The sequence below is a fragment of the Amia ocellicauda genome, chromosome 4 (assembly GCF_036373705.1).
Source record: "Amia ocellicauda isolate fAmiCal2 chromosome 4, fAmiCal2.hap1, whole genome shotgun sequence".
In the NCBI taxonomy this organism is placed as follows: domain Eukaryota; kingdom Metazoa; phylum Chordata; class Actinopteri; order Amiiformes; family Amiidae; genus Amia; species Amia ocellicauda.
The window spans coordinates 28,286,391-28,307,095 of NC_089853.1; the positions used below are offsets into that span (position 1 = coordinate 28,286,391).

A 20,705-nucleotide genomic window follows, 5' to 3' on the forward strand; every position below is an offset into this window, starting at 1 on the left:
TGTATGCATGTTAAAGAACAGTAAGTAGGACTTCTAACAGCATTGTGAAAATAGTAAGAATAACCTAGCTGTGTTAAGGTTTGTGGATGTGAAATAATCTCGAATTGTCTTGTAATTTCCTAATGTCATTTGTTGATTTTTAAACCTCCCTCGCTAGGGGGCAGCACCAAATGCAGCGAGAGCTTGAGTGTGCGCCATTTCTCTTTTCACTTCCGAGTCCGCTGACCCTTTAAACTTCCTCTCCCGGCATGCCTTGTCCTCTTCTACCAACCTGATCCAACATGGTGGGTACCTAAGAGATTTCGTTCTTTTCATAATCCATCTCAATCCTTTTATTTCAGCCACCATCCAGACATTTCTTGAAGGCGGCCACGGTGCTTATTTAGTTACGCGTTATGTCGAATACATATTGGGCGGGAATGGGTGCAGGGTGAAGAGTAAAAACGTGTTTCTTGGGAAGTCATTTTACTGTGAGCGGAAGGAGCGCCGTTCCCCATTAACTGCACTGGCGAAGTGTGCGTTTCTGCGCTGCCTTAATAATGCGAGCATTGTGTGTTAAAACCGGGATTATAGACGGCATTTTGAGTGCATTGTTTTATCTTTGAGTTCTGATCTATTTTAAGCGACTGTATGTGTGTGTAGACTGCGTCTGAATCTGGAATATATTTTTAAAAGCTTGCATGTTAAAATATCAGTCGCTTCATCGTGTAGGGTTTATTGTGGTGATTTACTCGTATGCGTGCTGGTTGTGTAACTGGCAGCGTGCTGCAGGTGAAAATGCCCGTGAATATTGAAGGATCCTCCACTTTTGGGTCGTGTTTACGGTGTGAAATGTGTAAAAGTTGACGAGGAGAGAGAGGTCTGTCATGCTGGGTCTTAAAGGCCCTGGATGGTTAGATCACACTGTTAGTACCATGCTGGAAATGTGATCTCTGGCTACTGGATCAGGTGATGACTTGCCAATGAAGCCTTGGATTTGAAATGGGATCATTTACCTTGATGCCCAGAATTCTTGTAATGGAGGTCTTCTGCTTTTCTAATGTGTTGACTTTTGCTCAGTAGCACTTGTTTTGAAGATGTAACATGGGCAGCAGGGCCTAATTCAGGTCCAGCCACCCTTCATGTGTCATCAAAATAAAACTGCAGTTTCCCCTCATGCTTTTATAGACGGATTTACTGTGCCCCTGTATCGAAAGTGACTGTGGTATGCACCGTTGCCCGGTCATTGATAGTACAGGGAGAGAGACCTGAAAGCTTTCCCGTGTTTGTTGGGAACTGTCCCTGTCAAACCCTGTATCTTTCAGACATGGCACACATTAGGTTTTAACCATTTGTAGCCTGAGACCTAAACCAGGTAAGAATCGAACGCCCCGCGAGAGCCGCATCCCCTCCTTCAGTGTGTCTTCTGTAAAACCATCACAGCTGCAGGTTTTTATTGTTCTCCCTCATTCGATCCCTTGTTTCTCCACAGGGACGAGTCAGGACTAAGACGGTGAAAAAGGCCGCCCGGGTCATCATTGAGAAGTACTACACCCGTCTGGGCAATGATTTCCACACCAACAAGAGGGTGTGTGAGGAGATCGCCATCATCCCCAGCAAGAAGCTGCGCAACAAGATCGCTGGGTGAGTCTCGCTGCTGCTGCATCAGTACTGGAGCACAGTGGCTGGTTGATGATGGGCCACAGCCTTTAACTCCATCTGATTGAATTGAGAAGATGGGGGTATTATCTTGAGCAGGTTTGCCATCATTTCTGGTGCCATTCCAATTCCAGTGTGGAATTAGAATTTTTAAAAATCCATTCTGGAAATGGAATGCACTAGATTTAATTGAAGTGCATTCTGAATTGGATAAAAGCGTTCGACTCCAGTTGTCCACTAGGGTGAAGATCCTGTGGTATTTCTAGAAGTAGCCTGTCTGTTCCCTGCGGTGGTTGGGTTTCCCCAGGCTCTGAACAGTCTGTCGAGACGAGGTTCTGTAATCCTTTGTGGAAGCGATCTCATCTCCGGACAAATCTGGGCAGTCATGCAGATAAACCTGGGCTCCCTGTTGTGATCAACTGAGAATCAAACCCATAATAGTGGTAGACCGTTCAGTCTGCGGACACTTCCTTTCACTGCTGTGCGTGAGCAGAACTGTGCTTTTGTGCATTTAGATTCTCAAAACGAGAAGCTGAATGTTGTATATAGAGGGTAGTTTGACAATTAAGCCTCCTAGCAGACTCCTCTTCTAGCCTATTTACTTAAAGATCACAGGCATGTCATAGACTGTACTGTTCATTTTCACTGTTTTCTAGCACATGTTTGCAATTATCCTATAACTAGCTGTTTTGTTTTTTTGTTTTTTACAAACATTGTAAATGTCCATATGAAACATTGTCTAGCGCACCTCAGGGAAAACCCGCTGTGCACCATTTCCCTTCTTGCAGAGTAGGAAAAAGCCCCTGTATCGAAAGTGACTGTGGTATGCACCGTTGCCCAGTCATTGATAGTACAGGGAGAGAGACCTGAAAGCTTTCCCGTGTTTGTTGGGAACTGTCCCTGTCAAACCCTGTATCTTTCAGACATGGCACACATTAGAATTACAATTGCATTATCCAGATTGTTGTGCAGCTTCTTATCTAATAACTAAGGACAGGTTACTATTGTACCATTTCCTTAGAGCTTTCCGCCTTATTTAATTAATTTTGACATTGCTGTTTTCAAGCTTATTTAATGAAACCATTCGCTCCACTGGCATGTTGTCTTGTGTTCCTCATCTAAATATGACTAGGAAGTTCATAACAGTTCATAGCATGATTTAATATTTACAGCACCGCTTTGAGAGCAACCCTGACTTAGCAGTTGTTTGAGACATTTTGACTTCTTAGATTGTGCACTAATGATAAACTGGACTGTGCCATTGGGTGGTTTTATCTCGGACTGGTGTGCTGTACTCTGACTCTGCACTGATGGGTGAGTTGGGCTTTCCTGCAGGTATGTTACCCATCTGATGAAGCGCATCCAGAGGGGCCCCGTCAGAGGCATCTCCATCAAACTGCAGGAGGAGGAGAGAGAGAGGAGGGACAACTACGTTCCTGAGGTCAGTGTCTTAAACAGCCTCCTCTGCTGCCCCCCATCACAGTGACCGCAATGGAATCTCTAACACCTTTTAATGCATTAGGACTAAATGTTGTAAAAATAAAGTCCATAGAAATAGGATTTCTATTTTATTCAGTTAATACCTGCATATTTACTTTTTTTAGTAGTCTTCAGATTTTTGCTTGGGTGTAATTTGTCTAACCAGTTTTAAGTTCTCTGTGTTTCAGTAAAAACAGCCGTGTATAACCTTTTAAAGAATAGAATTTGCTCAGATCTCAGCATATTTAAGTACATTTTCCGTGGCGCACAATCTGAAGCACCACATTGCCCCTGTATCGAAAGTGACTGTGGTATGCACCGTTGCCCGGTCATTGATAGTGCAGGGAGAGAGACCTGAAAGCTTTCCCGTGTTTGTTGGGAACTGTCCCTGTCAAACCCTGTATCTTTCAGACATTTCATAAAACTTTAAATTCTGATGTCATGTTAGAATAACTGAAGGTCTACATTGTGTGTATATATAATATATATACATGCATATATACACACACACACTCTCAACCCTGTTTGACTGGTGTAAGTTGGTGCTTTCTATGTAAAGACATGGTTCACTTTCTCCGTGTGACTCAATGATTTGTTTTTTCAGGTCTCTGCCTTGGACCAGGAAATCATTGAGGTTGATCCTGATACTAAGGAAATGTTGAAGCTCCTGGTAAGTTTATGCATGAGCTTTATTACAACTTGTATTGACAAAGCAAGGCTCTGTGACTGGTACCATATCTGACACCCAAGAGCCCTGCTGGTGACTCCTTTGAATATCCTCTCCATCAGATATGGAGGCTGGCTACAGACGCATCTAATTAAAACAAAGGTTTCAAGATTGTTTAAGGGTTTAAAGTGCTTGCTTCTCGTATGGTAGTGCTGATTTGATACATTTTCAATTTCAATTTTATAGCTCAGTGTGGTTCAAAAAGGTATACCATTTTTGTATGTTGAATTTTTGTTGCAGCAGGTGGCTACTGAAATAGCTTCATACCTTCGACTTGAAACCCCTGTATCGAAAGTGACTGTGGTATGCACCGTTGCCCAGTCATTGATAGTACAGGGAGAGAGACCTGAAAGCTTTCCCGTGTTTGTTGGGAACTGTCCCTGTCAAGCCCTGTATCTTTCAGACACTTGTTTCATAGTGCAGCAGTTGTGATAATTTAAGTAATTTATGTAGAGCAGTTTGAGTAGATGGACTTCTACCTGGAAGTTACTACAGCCTTTCACTCAGGATGTCTGTGCCCCAGGTTCCAGGGTCTGGGCTGTTCGGTTTGTGTGTTGGCTGCCCGCTCATTTCCCTGTTCTCCTTCTTTCAGGACTTCGGCAGTCTGTCCAACCTGCAGGTCACCCAGCCGACTGTCGGAATGAACTTCAAAACGCCCAGAGGAGGAGTCTAGACGTACCTTTGTAATATATCTCTTAATAAAGAGAAAAAATGTACACTGTGTGGAGAGTTTGACTTCTTTCAGTTTGAGACCCGCTTACCTTGCTGTTTGAGCTGTTTGTTAACTAATAAATGTAGAAGTTAATGTGTGCATTAATGAAGAGGAAATTAGTTTTACTTTGGATCAAAAAAGACCTGCACACTCAACATTTTTCAAAATGTTTTGAAAGGTTTGGAAGGCAGTTTGCTGAAATGCGTCTGTTTTTCAAGTTCGGCTCTGGATTAGGATTAAATAATAAAAGCAGAGCTGTACTACTTTGATGTGCCTTGGATTCTGAGTGGAGTGTGCTGATCTCTTCTGATCTGTTTTGTCATTTGTCCCTGCATCTCCACGTGAAGCAAGAGTTCAGATGCAGTGGGTGTAGTGATCCTTGTTTTATACTTGAACTAGTTTACCTTGGACATAACTGTTCAGTAATAGGTGTACTCTTGGTTATGTCTGTACTGAGACTATTTTTTTATTTTTTATTATAGTGCCTTTGGGATTCCTCTGTCCTTTCTTGGTATTAAAAAATAATTCAGATGATATTGCAGATTTTATTGCATTTCACCAAATGACATTGTGTCAAACAAAAAAAACAAGGGTAGTTTACAATTTATGTAACTTTTGCATCTGAAAGCGAGGCTGTTTCTGAGATTTGGGTGGTGCACAATGCAATGTGCAATACATGTCACTGTTCAGAGTGAGGAAGCAAGACTTGTCCTAAAGATGCCTTGGTGTGTCATGTTTGACCTGCATATTAATTATTGACACGGGGCGTGTTTTTGGCTTCTCATTCCACCCAAGCTCTTCATACAACACATAACTGGACACATGCATTTCCCAGTTTTTGTGCTGATTCAGAGGCTTATAAAATAATTAGTGATCAATGTTTGACAGTAGGTGACCTTGCATTGTTGAAGGATTCACATTTCGTTGCTGGGGTCCCTTCACTTCACCACACAAGGAGTGTGATTGTTTCCGAGTGGCTTATTGTTCAGTGTGTTCATGCAGACTGCTGGTTCCTGTGGACTCCTCACTGTGGCCAGATGCTTTGCTGAAGATGTCTTTCTCGCTGCCGTGAAACTTGACTCTCCTTTTGTTTTTCTGAAAGGGGGATGGGGTGAGGGGGCAGGGTTTCAGTTTCGTTAAGCGTTTATAATAAAGTTTATAATAACATTCTTGTGGTGGTTCCAATGGTTAATGGCATTCTCACAAGCAGTAGTAGTCTTGCAGAGTTGTACAAATTGGTATTTTATATACAAATGCAAAAGCTGCCTGTAAATAGTTTCCTGCTGACAGGAACTGATGCAGTGTAGTAGTGCATAGTAGTGCCTATTTCAAGTTAGTTGGTAGCAGCATGAAACAAATAGTGGATTAGTATTTTTGGCACAGATACATCATGGATATTTAAATTTGGCTAATCTCATCACTGGTGAAAAGCTGCAGAACTAACAAGATTTCAGTGCATGATGTCCTTTGACAATGTCTTCGAGACAGTCAAGGTGAGACTTGCTACCTAATTGCAGGCAGAGTACTGCACTGATACCTTAAGGGTATTGTGGGCTTTCCTTCACTGCAGTGCATGATGAGTGGGGGTGGGGGGTACCTGCTGGTTGGTGACTCCACGGGGGTAGCGGGCGATGTCATCCCGCAGGCGCTCGGTCCTCGCCCAGTCCTCCTCCCAGTGCTGCCGCCGGTAGTCGGATTCCTGTGCCTCGATGCGCTCCAGGATGGCCTGGTTCTCCCGCGTCACCAGCAGCAGCTCCAGATGCCTCTTCTCCACGTTCAGGCTGGGCCCCATGCAGAAAACTCCTTTTATTATTATATATTATTTGTATTTATTGGCAGACGCCCTTACTAAAGGGCTGAGTGCTGAGATGTTTTATTGTTTTAGGGACTGGTAAATCTACAATCTCCAACATTAAAGAGATGGTTTTTTTCTCCCTATTTTATGCATGTCTTCAAGTGTTTTTCAGTTTTATTTGATCTGCTAGCTATATCCAACATCGGCATTCACATAAGCTTGTGAAAGCCCTCACATCCAAGGAGGAGGAAATAGCATGCTGAAGTGTGTGTTTGTGTCACATAGCTGTGCCAGTGGATGAACACTAATTAATTTGTTCCCCCTGTAAATTACTAGTTGAGTCTTTTTCTGAAACTGCTTTTGTTTAGGGTGTGGGGAAGGAGATTATGGTACATTAGTATGCAATTAGCACTCTGCAGGATCATGCATGACCCTTTGTTTGTGCAATAAATTAGACCTTAAATCCCGGAATTACTGTAGTGCTAAGAATGGCTGATAATGTCAATTAAAAATCATTTGTATGGATGTTACCATGTGTATAGCAAATTTAGTTCAGCTCTCACTACCATATCTTCACAGCACACAACTCTGCTAGCAGTCCATCTTAAATAGTAATTGGGTTAGAGTTTCTACTGCAATAGATGCCTTTTGCCATCTACCTTTTAAAAAGACAAATTTTGTACAGGCTGATTGTTTTTTCTTATTTTCCAGTAGAGTTGTAAGCAACCATCATTCTTTAAAATCTAATTAGAATTTTTTAAAGTGAAGTTCTTGGGAATGCATTTCTTGGACAAGTCTAATCCCTCAGTGACAATGATAAAAGGTTTAATCATTGTCCGTGCTCTCTCTGCATTGCCTCCCTGCATCACGCTGCCTGGTGACAAATGAGTGCGCCGAATCTAATAAGTCAAAGCTCATTGGGTTACCTGTTGCTAAGGAGGAGTGTTTTGTAGGCACTACCATTGGTCAGTCACGAAGAGTTTGGTTGTGCATGATTGGTTGGTTTTAAAGAGGAATCTGGGGGTGAGACATCCTCAATCAAGAGCAATTGCTCAGGCATAATCTTGCACGCAATGACTTCTGTAATTATGCGAGGTCTGAGTGTGGTATTTTAAATTCAAGAGCAGACACGTAAGGGAGATGAATGATTTCATGGAGTGTTGTTAGTGATTGGCTGTGGTCAGGCAAGGGCAACAGAAGGGAACTCAATAAAAGCAGATACCGAATGTGCAGGCAGGTTTCCCCTGACCTGAAGCACACTGTAAATGATTAGATCTTGCCTCTCATTGCTGCAGATCATGATCAAATCTTGCAAGGACATGCTGCCTTTAGATTCTAATGTCAGACATCCGAGACTCCTCTGGGTGCCTGTCTATTGAATTATAGAGCCGTATTTTTGAAAACATGCACATAAGCTTTGACTATAGTTACACATCTAAAACACAAACCGTCTGGGCGTGGGGGCTCTCATTGTTCTGCAGCTTATTTAAAACAAGTCACGTTTAAAGTGCAGAAAGCCTGCCTTTTGTGCTGTGCAGGCTTTCAGGATGCCATATGTAGTCATTAAATATGATCTGAGAACGTAAATGCCAGCACATAACAGATGGGAGTTCTAATGGATAGGCAGTCTGGTTTGTTCAGGTTTTCCTTCCAGAAATACAGGGTTAATGAGGTCTTAATTAAAGAGGCAGAAGGGTGAGTTCTTTCTAATTTTTTTTTCTCCAGCATGTGTTGGCAGCTATAAAAAAACACATGACTAGGAATACTTGCTCAACACAGGTGGGAAATGCCTTATTAAATGGCAGTTATATATCTAGTGCTGTGTATTATTATTATTATTTTTATTCTTGACAGACACCCTTATCCAGGACGACTTACAACATAAGTGCAATACAAAGTGCAAGAATACAGTTAAGTACAAGGCATATCTAGTATCTATAGGGCTGCCAGACTTCACAGAATGATAAACTGTTACAAAAACAATCACTGACCCTCACCTTCTCTCTGGATAATTGTTCCTGTGGTCAACTTGGCCCTTTGATCTCATGATATCGGACAGTTTGGTTGACAGGATCAGATTGTCTCTCTCAATGGTGGCCAGTCTCTCTTCTTGCAGCTTTTTGAGAGAGAGAAAGATGTCAATATCTAGAATAGTCCATTTCATTTAATTGTTTTTCCTTATTTACTTGTGAGCCCTGTGTTTGTTTTTTGCTACTTAGAACATGCTGGGTAGAAATACATAAAAATACTTATATTTACATTTGTAATTCTTTTCACCACAGGAGTGCAATACAAATATACAGATGATGATATATATGCCATGAGGAAATGCTACATTGTGCCATACTGTGAAGACGCACTGACCTGTAATTTTTTCATATTCAGTTGTAGGTGAGCAGGTTTTTGAAAGCCTTTGGTATCCACCATTGGCCTGGCCATATGCACCTGTAGAAACACTGCAGTTATCAGGTCTGCTGTTGTATATCAATGCCAGGCAAAGTTACAAGAATAATGGCTAAATATATGTAGCAACACTTCCACTTCTGTGTGGTGTATCATGTTAATATATGTAGTATCCTGTATGGCAAGCCATTTTTTAATCGTCAAATTAGTGATATCAACAATTAAATTCTTGATATCAGCAATTTAATTTCTGATATAAAAATGTAATTGTTGACATCAAAATATGTGCAAGCAAATTGTTGATAGAAATAGATTTGAAATGGAGGTTGCTTTGAAATAAATTATAGCAGTCTTTTGAAGAAGTTTGCTAATAAAAAGGTCCTTTCCTGGGGGTGTGCAAATGTTGAATCAGGCTGTGAAGGGTTTGGTTGCCTGCAATTCCCTCAGTATGTCAGGGGGAGGATGCCATAGACAAGGGACAGGGGAAACGTAGGAGCTATGACAGCAGGGGCGTTTCTGAGGGGGGGCCAGGGGGGGCAGTGCCCCTGTGACAGCAAAATTGGCCCCCACTATGGCCCCCCTAACTAGCACTGCAGACAAAACACTGTCACCCCGCCCCCCGGCTAGCATAGTGGACAAAACACCCCCCTACTCCAGCACCGCGGAGAAATTGATGGCCCCTCTAATATTACAACTGGCCCCAGCCAGCCCCCCCCCCAGCTGAAATGGTCTAGAACCACCACTGTATGACAGAACAGTCACCACTGCTATTGTGTCACTCAGTATTGTATTACCTTGAAGAGAAATACTGCTCCTGAAAAGAACAGCCTGCCTGGATTTCCCCAATGTATTGCATGACACACGCTTAATGTTGGTGAATTAGTTTACTTTAGTTTCTAGGATGGATCTGCTTTCATAGAGGCATGACTAGTGACAGGTTGTAAAGGTTTTATGAAGTTTGGGTCACGGAGCCTCTCTGAAGAAATGACATGTAAAGTGACTCACTGTCTCTCATCCCAGTGAAAACTTAAGAAAAAATTAAATGGTCAAATAAATCAGAATCAACATTTAGAACAGGGTATAATTATCTCAGCAGGAACATCAAAAATACATACTGGAGATTATAGTAGTTATAGAGTGTAATAAATCTGTAGTTTTAATCCTGCATTCATATTCTGAAATAGAATATAGACCTGAAATCTTAATTAATGAAAATAATGCATGGCATTAAGTAACCATTTTTATGTAGATGGGCTGTTTCTTTTTTATTTCATTTTTTAAATGATAATAAATGCATAGACATGGCATAGCTTGAGCAGTGTCAGGAGTGTTTTTCCCACACAATCTTAACTTTCTAAGCATTTAACTTATCTTCAAAATGTAAAACCAAACCCAAACAGATATTCTCAACTGAATGAGTACCAACTGGCCACAGCACAGTTTGTGTTGCGCTGTGAACAGTGCGTCCTTGCCTCTTTGTGTTTGACTGGTGTTGTGGAACATAACTCAAGGCAAGCCAAACTGGAGCACAGTTTTTTCTCAATACAGAGAAAATAATCCTTACTCTTTCCCAGTGTTTGTTCCAAGATACACACAGGGCTTAACACACTGACCCTACATCAGTATTTAACACCAATACACTGTTGTTCATTCTGTTTAACAACCATAAATACAAAGTACTTTCATCACGTCTCAACACAGACTTCTCTTGTAAATTTGTCTAATAGTCTGTACAGAAACAATACTAATTTGTCCTTTAAACATTTTTTAATTTTCATCCAACAAACATTTTAACCTGTGCCTTCGTATGTGCTGAAGTAGAGCATTTAATACAATGTATTTAGCCAGATCAATTAGAACTGCAAATTGTATCCATTCCAGTTAATACTACATCTTACTGTCCCCTACTTACCTTGCTTCTGTGCTCCTCAAACCTGGCTTGGTCCCATTTCTTCTGGAGATACTTGTTGGTTGAAGGCACAAGTGGCTGGTATGCTCTGTGCATGTCTGTGTCTGTGTGTGTCTGTGTGTGTCTGTGTGTGTGTGTGTGTGTGCTCTACAGAGTCTGACTGCTAGCTCTCTGTGCGGGGAGGCGCTCTGTGTGTGCTGTGAAGTGCACAACTCACCTGAACCCACTGACCATATGGGTTCCCACTCTCTGCCCTGGGTCCTACACTACACCTTGTCCAGGACACTGAAAAGAACAAATGGTCAGGTTTGTAAATGGAGATTCACACTCCAAATGTCAGTGAAATAAGATGACTCAGTTGGGGGCACTAACAGGACCCTTCTGGCCTCTCAGTGGGAGGTCTGACAGGGTGGCCGACTTCCCAAAGCTTCCCGAGTCCTGTCCTGTGATGAAGACACTGTAGTCATGGTGCTGCCTCTGCCTTACTACTGTTTCTATTGTTGAGAGATCAAGTGTCAATAAATTATTACTGACTAATGACTTATGTTCAGGGACAACAGTGTATGTGTACATGGAAAATTAATAGTTTTAGAACTGGACTGCAGAAATAGTCTTTGGAAAACTGAATTTTGAAAAGATACCATCCATTCCATATATAGTTTGTCATAGCCATGTTCAGAGGTTGCTACCTGAAGATTGAATAAATATTTACCCAATTGTGTGTGTGTGTGTGTGTTTATAAATGTATGCTTTTATTTACAAATGCATGTGTAATTAACTGTGACCAATAATCATCGCCATCATCAACATCATATTGTTTAATGTTTCTACAAACAAGCGTTGATATGCATGGAAATATTGTATTATATTTCCACATATGCGGGTGTGTTTGACGTGTGTAGGAACCAATGCGCCGGCGCAGTGTTTCTGGGGACCGTAAATGCAACGGAACAGTGCGCACCCAGAATGCCATCCGGCCTCTGCATCGTAATCACTGTATTATTATTATTTTCACTGTACAGGCGCCGTCAATCCGGTACAATTAAAGATAGCTGTTGACAGATATACAGTCTTCACATATGTGCTGTTTCAATACATTTATTTCCGTACAATAAGAGCTCAGTGATGTCAGACTCGCTGCTTCGTTGGTGTGTGGATCAACTGAACCACAAATTTGGTTTGGAAGCCAGTGACGATATAGTACAGTAAGTAATGAGTGTAATTTGGCCGTTGTGAATATTTCAAAAGCATAGGCTAAATTATGATTTTATTGTAATGGCAGTATATGGAGTGGAATAGTTGTCGAAATGGCTTAATGTGCGACACTTTAATAACATTTTAAGACAGCGAGCTAAGATTATAAAGGTAAAAGTGTGTGTGTGTGTGTATATATATATATATATATATATATATATATATATATATTCCTTAACACACAGGATTATGTATCTGCAAGCAGGTACACCGCCTTAACTTTGTTAAATACAAATCTTTTCGGGACATGTATTATACAAGCATACGAAAACCGACCTCATTATGATACAATACATTTTGCTATAATGATTTCATTTCACAGATAAGTACAAGTGTTATTGCATAAAGGCTACATTATGTATGTTTATGTACACTATTTTTCCCCCTCATACAAAACAAATTTTAAGTATATTAGAAAAGGCTCGTTTCCAAGTCAACATTAGTTTTTTTAATAGTGTGTATTTTCTGGGCAGGTACATCCTTTCCATAGACAACCCAGAGGAGATTGTGGAGTATGTCGGAGACCTGGTCCAGGGGACAGATGGGAAGAAGCGGCAGTTCATTGACGAGCTGTTGGACAGGTGGCACAGGGCCCGGCAGCCTGCCCTGGACAATGTCCACCCGGTCTGGAAAAAGGAGACCGTGGCAGGTAGGGAACAGACTCATGGATTACTTCGACTGAGCTGCATGGGAGGAGATGACCAATAAACCCACAAATGTTAAACAGGAAATAATCCCAATTGTTCAGCTTGTTCTGACAATTTTCATTGAGCGCAATTTGTTTTTGTTCATTCAGTTTTATTTTATTTTATACAGAAATTCCCGATTTGTCCAAGGGGTTGGACTCTTTGAAGAAATCCAAGCGGAAAGGGAGGAACAAACAGGAGGTGTTGACCGTCTCTGAACAAGAGCCCGAACCAGAGGAGGTTAAGACTCCCATAGACTTGTTAAAGGTGAGTGGTGTGTGGATGAGTATTGCCTGTGTGTGTAACTCTCTCAGTGCCACCATGGTGTGCAGGCAGCATCCTAATTGCACATAATGTAGATACAGGTTTATAACAATAGACTCAACCTTGGGGCTAAAATGCCCTGCTGGGGCTTGACGGTGTTTTGTCATTCTGTTGAAGGCGCAGGAAAGCAGCAGCTTGTCCTCTGTGAAGAAGAAGAAGTTTGTGAGCCTGTATGCCAAGGAAGGCCAGGATCGGCTAGCTGTCCTGCTGCCTGGCCGCCACCCCTGCGATTGCCTGGCGCAGAAACACACACTCATCAATAACTGCCTGACCTGCGGCCGCATCGTCTGTGAACAGGAGGGTTCTGGGCCGTGCCTCTTCTGTGGCACCCTGGTGAGTTTGTCTGAGAAAGACCGGCAGCATATTTTCCTTCCAGCTGTATCACTCAGTCTACACTCCTCTAACAGTCTAGTCTAGATCCTTGTTGACACACTGGGCTTGAACATTAAACATCTGATTACAAATGTTCTAATTTCTTGGGCATGAACACGAGGGGTAAGCTTGTAAGTGCTGTGTTAGAGAACGTTACCAGTTAAAGTCCTTTCTTTATATTTGGGAAATGTTTTATTTGGCAGGTTTGTACAAGGGAAGAGCAGGAGATCCTCCAGCGAGACTCGAACAAAAGTCAGAAGCTTCTGAAGAAACTCATGGCAGGTGAGCAAATATAAAAAACCTGTTACTTTAATATTTGATTCACAGTCATTATTATGGCCAAACTTTTAAATCACGTGTTGTTTATAGGGCAGTTTGCTGGATTCTGGCAATTAAATCCTGCAATTGTATTAAAAAGTGTTTCCCAACCGCCCCAAAAAATATATCAAAGGAATGTATAAAACTGGAACACAAACATTTAATTATTTTTGCTTGATGGTGTTTCTAAGGTAGTGTTAATTGATGTCAATTGGCTGTATGACTATATAGGTTAAGCTGAGAACATATTTTCAGCTGGATAGTGGCCTTTATTGCTACCAATTAACCCATAAGCAAAGAAGCTAAGGTAACTTATTATAGTAGCCTGCCTGTGTTGACATCAGTGCTTTATGTGGCAGGATCAGACAGGACTGGCCAGGGTGAGGACTCGGAGAAGGACTTTCTGCCCCACAAGGAGGCCAAGATGAAGGTTGGCCTGGAGAAAGCCATCCAGCACAAGGAGAAACTCCTGGAGTATGACAAGAACAGGTCTCTCGGCTCTCTTTAATCTTTCTCTTTTATTTTTACATGAAAAAATTCGAAATAACTTTTTAGGATTATGACAACTGTGTGATTACCTAAGTATGTCAACGGAAGAAACTTTTTTGTTTTGTCAAGTAGGGGGTGTATTTTGGGCAGATTGACAAGTAAATTAGAACATCAAGTGACTAATCTGCATTTCAGTCAAAACTTCAAGTTTCGTCACTATGATGAAACAGATCTATTGATATCTTGGCACAAAAAAACGCAGCCTAGTCATAAAGTACTAGATGTTAAAAAATATGGATAATGAGTCCAGGATGTTGATGACCTCTTGTTTGCCCTCAGTGTGCGTCGGACGCAGGTCATCGATGATGAGTCTGACTACTTCTCCACCGACTCCAACCAGTGGCTGTCAAAGGCAGAGCGAGAGGCCCTGCGGCGCCGCGAGGAGCAGCTGAGGGATCTGCGCTACGCCTCCCGCATCAGCAGGAAGATCACGCTGGACTTCACCGGGAGAAAAGTGCTGGAGGAGGGGGCCGAGAACATGAACCAGTACTACGTCAAGTAAGATGATACAAGGCCTGAAGCTGCTGCGGGGGCCCCAAACTGTGTAATACGGCCAGTAACAGCCAGGATAAATGAAGACCTCGATTCAATCAAGATGGGCCCCTATCCCAGTTACAAAGTGCCAACTCAGAACCTGATGTCACGTGCCAGAGACCTTTCCCTGCCACCCAATGGAATCTCATTAAGTACTGTAATTTGTGATAGGCGGGTTGGTTGAAGGGTTTATCAAATTCAGGCCTAAGTCTCGTTTACTGCATTTACTGATGAGGATGATATTTTCCAGCTTTATTGTACAATATGCCGTCTTCCAGTGGAATATCTCCATGTCTTGTATCTTTTGCAACAGGGTTATTTCTTTCCAGCCACAATAATGGATTATCGTTTAATCTTTTTTTTTTCGTTTCCTTTTACGGTGCGCGGATCTGTCTTTGTGAGTGATGGGATGGAGGGACAGAAAATGGTCAAGCTGTATCTGATGATTCTATTGCAGGGAAGGGGAGTTAAAATCTAAGGGATGAATGTGTATTTTCTCCCCCCGCCCCCTTGATTCTTCCTGAATCTCTGAGTCTCTGTTTCAAAGAGAGTTATGTCTTGCAGGTTTGATGAGACCATTCAGGCCCTCAACACAGGGTCCCTGACTAAGAGCCCTCGGCAGACTGATCCCAGCAGTCGACAGCACCTGAGAGAGCTGGTGAACCCCAACATCGACCAGGCAGCGCCACTGGTATGTGGAAGTGCAATGTTTGAGAAGCCAGTGATCCCAGATAGATGTTTATTCTATTTTAATTTGCTCTTGCATTTGTTTCTATTTTAATGGTGTGTACAAATTGAGGTTTATGTGAAATTTTAAACCCACCAACTATTTTCATATTGCAAAACCTGATATTTTATAGCAGGTTTTCTTTGAGTAAAACCAAGAAATATGTCAAACATCAACAGCAAAACAGGAATTTATGATTGCGGGTGGCTCAAAGTTTTCATGCAGTTCTAACCTGTGATTGGTATGATTTAATGGCAACTTGCTCTAAACACACACACGCACACATAGAAACACAAGTTTATGGTTCCTAGTTTTGAAAAGTGTCAAGACTACACTGAATATATAATGCCTGGCCATTTCAAGTGGTTATTGACCCGTAGCAGCCTGACCTGCAGGTATTGGGGCTAAGCTACAGTGTGTGGCTCTGTTGTGTTGCAGTGGGTGGATGTTGGCAGTTCGGAAGCCCATAGAAAAACCCAGGAGAAGGGCAGTGTGACCGGACCAGACACTGAGCGTGCCCGCCTCAGGATCCAAGACCGGGAGCTGCAGGAGATCGCTGACGGGGGCTACTGTCTCAGCATGCACCAGCCTTGGGCCTCTCTGCTTGTCTTGGGCATCAAGAGGTAACTTCCTTCCTTTTACTGTCTGAATGGGCACTATGGACATGAAGACATAAAAACCCTTCCAACCAACAAGTGTCTGTTCTGTATGATTTAAACCGAGTAATGTAATGTGTTAATGTAGCATTGATGCATAATTGAAAAAATCCATATTATTCTTGTGTAAGAATATGACTAAATCTGTTAAACTTTAAGTTATGTGCCCTGTAGTATCATTTTGGTAGCCTTGGCGATGAAATGCGTCCCAGTTTAGCACTGATGGTCAGTTACGCTTGTGGTTCCTGAAGTTATCTACTGTATCATGTGAGTGCTCGACTTCATGGGTCACAAAGCAGAACAAGGAAATCCAGGGGGTGTTCAAAACACTGCACTTAACACATTTGTTTGAACATCTGTTTTAATGGAGTTCAGGGGGTGATCTTATTTTAATGGTAAATGCTGCTCTTTGTGGGGAAAAAGTGGTATTTCCTATATAATTTGTGCATATATCGTTTTATGAATGTGTGACACATTGCACTGTGTGCTGGGTTTGGTGGCGGCCAGGTCAGCACTTGACTCTGAGGCTCTGTGACTCATTGCAGGGTGGAGGGAAGGACGTGGTACACCTCACATAGAGGCCGTCTGTGGATCGCGGCTGCCGCCAAGAGGCCCACTCCACAGGAGATAGCCCAGGTGGAAGCCATGTACCGGAACCTCTACAGAACAGGCAAGTACTGATGACCAAATAAGACCACACTTCCTAGCCTCCAGCTTTGACAAGGACTTTCTGAAGCTGTATTTATTTAATTTTTTAGGGAATGTGTAGGTGGCAGATATCTAAACAGGAAACAGCAGTCAATGGTTACTGTGGGATTTATATATTACAAAAAATATTGAACAAATCCAGTAAGTTAACTGGAATGTTGATAATATAGGTAAAATTCTTCTGTCACTGTAACATCTAAATATTTGGGGAAAGAAACTTCAACATATCCTCCAACAGATAATACTGGTAGAAGGGAGGACAGATGTGTATAGGCAATTGTTTGCCAAACAATTTTTCTTGTCATGTGATTTCTTGGCCTGTACAGCAGATTAACCATTCATGTTTCCTTCTAGCCCCTGATTTTCCCAAGGAATACCCCACAGGATGTCTGCTGGGGTGTGTGAATGTGATTGACTGTCTCTCCCAGGAGCAGTTTCAAGAGCAGGTCAGTACAGCCGCTGCACTGTGCAAACACAACTTATTTTCTAACAAGAGACAACCCATCTGTTTTCAATCAGATTATCAGTTCTGTTTAATGTGGTTAATATATGTGGCCTGGCTTTTTTTTTCTTATTTCCTCTCAACTGTGCTGTTTTGGAGGAAATGCAGGCTTTTGTTAGTCATTTACTTTTTAAAGACAAGGCAAAAGAAAATATGCATTATCCTCCTGAATATGTTTTATGGCCCTTTTGGATTGGTGAAATGAGAAAAATACCTTTAATTTTCAAAAACGACAGAACTATTTTAATGGAACAGTCAGTTTTTACCAATGTGCCAGTTTTTCTCATTTCACAGAGCTTTACTTCTCGCCAACAGAGGGCGCAGTGCACCATGGTTTTGTAACCAGGAGGTGGCCTGCTATTTATATCCTCTGGTCTGCTCTGACTTAAAAACCTATGACATTCAAACAGGCCTCAAATGTTTCCATTTTTTTTTTCATATTAATTTCATGCATGACAAGTGAGTATTAATTTGCGGAGCCCTAAGATGATGTTGATCAATTCTGAAAGCACTGGAGACTGCGATGCTTAGTACAGTGCGGCTCCTGATTAATTATAAATCAATGATGTCCAAGGTTGCATTGAAGCTTCTTTAATCTTTTCCTTTCATCCAGTTAAAATGCCTTGGTGGCTCACCAGTCAATAGATACAGAACCCCAATCTCTGTAGACCTCCTATGTTTCCGAGCCCACTTTGAAAATTGTTTTTTTCTGAGTCCACTTTTATGGCCCCTTCAAACAAGAGGGGAATAAAAGGCAGCCGTGTAAATTGCACATTTTTTCTCTTCCATCAGACGAGATGAGGGCTTTTAAGTGAAAAGGGAGATGCTGGTTTTACAGGGAGGCACCTGTACTGATCTTTTTGGTGCAGATGAACAGGAATGGTAATGAAAAGCAGGGTTCGGGCAGCTGCTCAGCTCTCCACTCCAGTGGAGATCAAAGGGCAGTACACTGATGTCAGAAACATATGATTATGAATGAGGAGTCGATTGTCATAAAATAAAGACTAGGGTGTTCAGTAAATGGTGCACATTGAGATAATGAGCTTTTGATGTTCCCATCCCGGCTGCATCGTAAAATATTAGGCTGGACCTAAGGCTGGGACTTCCTATTCCACTGTGGTTCATAAACTGTTTGTTTGCCTGGTCCTGTGGCATTAGATAATACAGATGGTACTAAACAATACAAACCGTATGCACATCCATATGTATGGTGACATTTTGAACATGCTGCACCACCTGTTCAGATAATTCCACACAGGCCTCTTAGACTCACATGCTTCCTTAACGCATCGCTCTAGTGATCCTTTCTTTGTGAATTAGTACCAGTTTCCTTTATGCACGTAGGTATATGTTTATTTATTTGTTTGTTTATTGATGCTTTATCAAATCGAGTTGTTGAGATGGGCGTATGATTTATTTCATCCTATACTTTTGCTGCCAAATTCTGTCTTCAATGGAGGGAGGAGGGGAAAAAAACACACACAAAAACAGCACACAATGAAAACCTCCTTGAGTGCAGATACCTCTTTCCTGTAGCTGTCTCTTCATGAAAATGAGTCTAGTTGTGCAGTTTGCAGCAGCCGTGGCTGTTCCCCAGGAAAAGGCGTACGTGTCTGCTGCTCTTTCATTGCACAATCCATCACCCCGCTTACAGTCCACCCGGGATGAAGATTTACAGCGTTGGCAGTAACTCAGTAAATTGTGCACTGGCCCCTGAGCTGGTGTGTGAAGGCGGCAGCCCCCTGCTCAAAGATAACCTGCTCTGATCTAATGAACAGCAGCACAGCATGGGCATTGGGGGAGGAGGAGTTGGGGGGAAGTTGGATGCAAGAGCTTCAGACACGACTGATTTCCCATCTGTTTTTGTCGACTTTAACAATCCAGCAGCTCTTATTAAAGCTCGCAGGGTTATTGATCCAAATACCCTTCCCAGATTAATGAGGAAGCTCCATTATCCAGCCTCCTCAGAAATGAAGATACAAGACCTGCCTGCCAGAGAGGAGGCTGCCAGCAGGGTCCCCTCACGCAGCCATGTGACTTCACACATCAGGGGCAACCCCACCCGAGCCGCGCTCTGCTGCTTCCGAAACGACAACACGAGTTCACATCAAAGAGATATATGGAGGCTGGTGTGGGACCGCACTTGGGATTGTGTGCCAAAAAAGTCTCCACTCCCAGACCAAGATCAGTTTTACCAGGAGGATACCCTTAAAACAGCAAAAGGCATTAATCGAAACTTCCTTCTCCATCTGTCAGTTCGGTCGCTTGTTTTTATATATCACCTTTGCATGGTGGCAACTGAATATGAATTGCGTACAAGTCATGTAACTCTGTTTTGCGATTTTTGAAAAGCACCAAAATAAACATGCCTTCTTCCGCAAAGTGTGTGCAGGCTTTTTGCCCTGACTGTAATAAATAAATAAACAAATAAATAAACCCAGAAAGGTCACACTAGAGAGGAGGGCAAACAACACATCATTCTTATCAAGTTTAAAGAAGGTTATTGATCCAAGATCTTCTCAGGCATAATATGCTTGTAAATCAGCGTCCTAAAGATGCTTTGACAATATGTTTCATAAACTCACCATTCTTTCACCCTGGAAAGAAATGCCTCCTGCCTTCTGTCCTGGAAATATGTTCCTCCTGAAATGGGGTCTGTTTAGCCTACCACCGTTGCTTTTACCCAGGGTTGCGTGTGGCAGGTCACACTTGTCAGAAGCCTGTACTCAAATCATTGCTGCAATGTTTCCTAGTTTTTGTTCAACGCTTAAAAAAGCTTCTGTATTCTCTTAAATATCTTTAATCGTATCTTGTTCCATTTTTAAACCAGGTTGACGTTTCTATTGGGCATGTCACATGACTTAATTTCGGTTTTGGTCTCTCAGTGCATCATTGTACCTTTCATCCTGTTATGATTTTTCCTCTCCCCCCACCCCGCAATACTTTTCCTGTTTATTTCAAATTCTAATCATTTGTGGGTGGACAGATCTTAGCATAGCCGATCTTAATTTTCTCCCCAGCTGCAAGCAACATGCTGTTCTAGAGTGTTTTTATCACCATTAGTCCTCTTTTGGGGGAGTTTCGCAGGACACAAGCAGAATTGGGATACATCTGACAAGAAAAACCAAAACGAAAAAAACAAAAACTGCAACTCAGTGTTGAAGGCTGGATTAGTACAAGCTACTAGTGCCCTTGTTAGCCAAGTTGAATGGCCAGCTGTTATGTTTGTGTTTCCTTCTGGGGTAATGTGATATTTATAAGCAGAAAATCCTTTGTTTCAGAGGGAGAGAGAGAGATGTAGAAAGATCTTGGATTCCTGCCAGGAACAGTAGCTTTTTTTTTTTTTTTTCTTTTTTTTTTTTTTCTTCCCCCCCTCTCTCTATCTCCCTTAGTCCCTCCCTTGGTTTTTCTG

At 42.0% G+C, this 20,705-nt stretch overlaps 3 protein-coding genes and 4 non-coding genes across 8 annotated transcripts in view; 6 read left to right on the forward strand and 1 right to left on the reverse strand.

Moving 5' to 3' along the window:
* The first annotated feature begins 187 nt into the window (after positions 1-187).
* Positions 188-4,560, forward strand: LOC136748189 (small ribosomal subunit protein eS17). Its single transcript, XM_066701728.1, has 5 exons — positions 188-284; positions 1,472-1,623; positions 2,974-3,079; positions 3,722-3,787; positions 4,437-4,560. Exons 1-5 carry the CDS (start codon positions 282-284, stop codon positions 4,515-4,517), a joined length of 408 nt encoding a protein of 135 aa, XP_066557825.1. The 5' UTR covers positions 188-281; the 3' UTR covers positions 4,518-4,560.
* On the forward strand, positions 1,183-1,307 carry LOC136748982 (small nucleolar RNA SNORA71). Its single transcript, XR_010816694.1, has one exon. It is a non-coding gene; the product is annotated as a small nucleolar RNA SNORA71 (small nucleolar RNA).
* Positions 2,440-2,564, forward strand: LOC136748981 (small nucleolar RNA SNORA71). Its single transcript, XR_010816693.1, has one exon. It is a non-coding gene; the product is annotated as a small nucleolar RNA SNORA71 (small nucleolar RNA).
* Positions 3,407-3,531, forward strand: LOC136748983 (small nucleolar RNA SNORA71). The gene has a single exon (XR_010816695.1). It is a non-coding gene; the product is annotated as a small nucleolar RNA SNORA71 (small nucleolar RNA).
* Positions 4,126-4,250, forward strand: LOC136748985 (small nucleolar RNA SNORA71). Its single transcript, XR_010816697.1, has one exon. It is a non-coding gene; the product is annotated as a small nucleolar RNA SNORA71 (small nucleolar RNA).
* Positions 4,561-5,087: 527 nt separating the features above from the next.
* Positions 5,088-11,045, reverse strand: LOC136748188 (sperm axonemal maintenance protein CFAP97D1). Of its 2 annotated transcripts, none has more exons than XM_066701727.1 (5): positions 10,881-11,045; positions 8,716-8,796; positions 8,349-8,467; positions 6,154-6,337; positions 5,088-5,651 (listed from the first exon to the last, which is right to left on the reverse strand). In XM_066701727.1, exons 2-5 carry the CDS (start codon positions 8,788-8,790, stop codon positions 5,535-5,537), a joined length of 495 nt encoding a protein of 164 aa, XP_066557824.1. In that variant the 5' UTR covers positions 8,791-8,796; positions 10,881-11,045; the 3' UTR covers positions 5,088-5,534. The 2 variants fall into 2 exon arrangements, with proteins under 2 accessions (XP_066557824.1, XP_066557823.1); XM_066701726.1 differs by lacking the exon at positions 10,881-11,045 and adding an exon at positions 10,667-10,865.
* A 547-nt stretch (positions 11,046-11,592) lies between these two features.
* The window catches only part of trip4 (thyroid hormone receptor interactor 4), a 37,019-nt gene continuing 27,906 nt past the window's right edge, over positions 11,593-20,705 (forward strand). Inside the window, exons 1-11 of the mRNA XM_066701729.1 lie at positions 11,593-11,868; positions 12,391-12,566; positions 12,734-12,870; positions 13,045-13,260; positions 13,503-13,581; positions 13,977-14,106; positions 14,446-14,664; positions 15,265-15,391; positions 15,866-16,050; positions 16,629-16,753; positions 17,146-17,237. Of these exons, the coding sequence (XP_066557826.1) occupies positions 11,789-11,868; positions 12,391-12,566; positions 12,734-12,870; positions 13,045-13,260; positions 13,503-13,581; positions 13,977-14,106; positions 14,446-14,664; positions 15,265-15,391; positions 15,866-16,050; positions 16,629-16,753; positions 17,146-17,237 (1,566 nt within the window). The 5' untranslated portion in view covers positions 11,593-11,788. The remainder of the gene's footprint in view (positions 11,869-12,390; positions 12,567-12,733; positions 12,871-13,044; positions 13,261-13,502; positions 13,582-13,976; positions 14,107-14,445; positions 14,665-15,264; positions 15,392-15,865; positions 16,051-16,628; positions 16,754-17,145; positions 17,238-20,705) is intronic.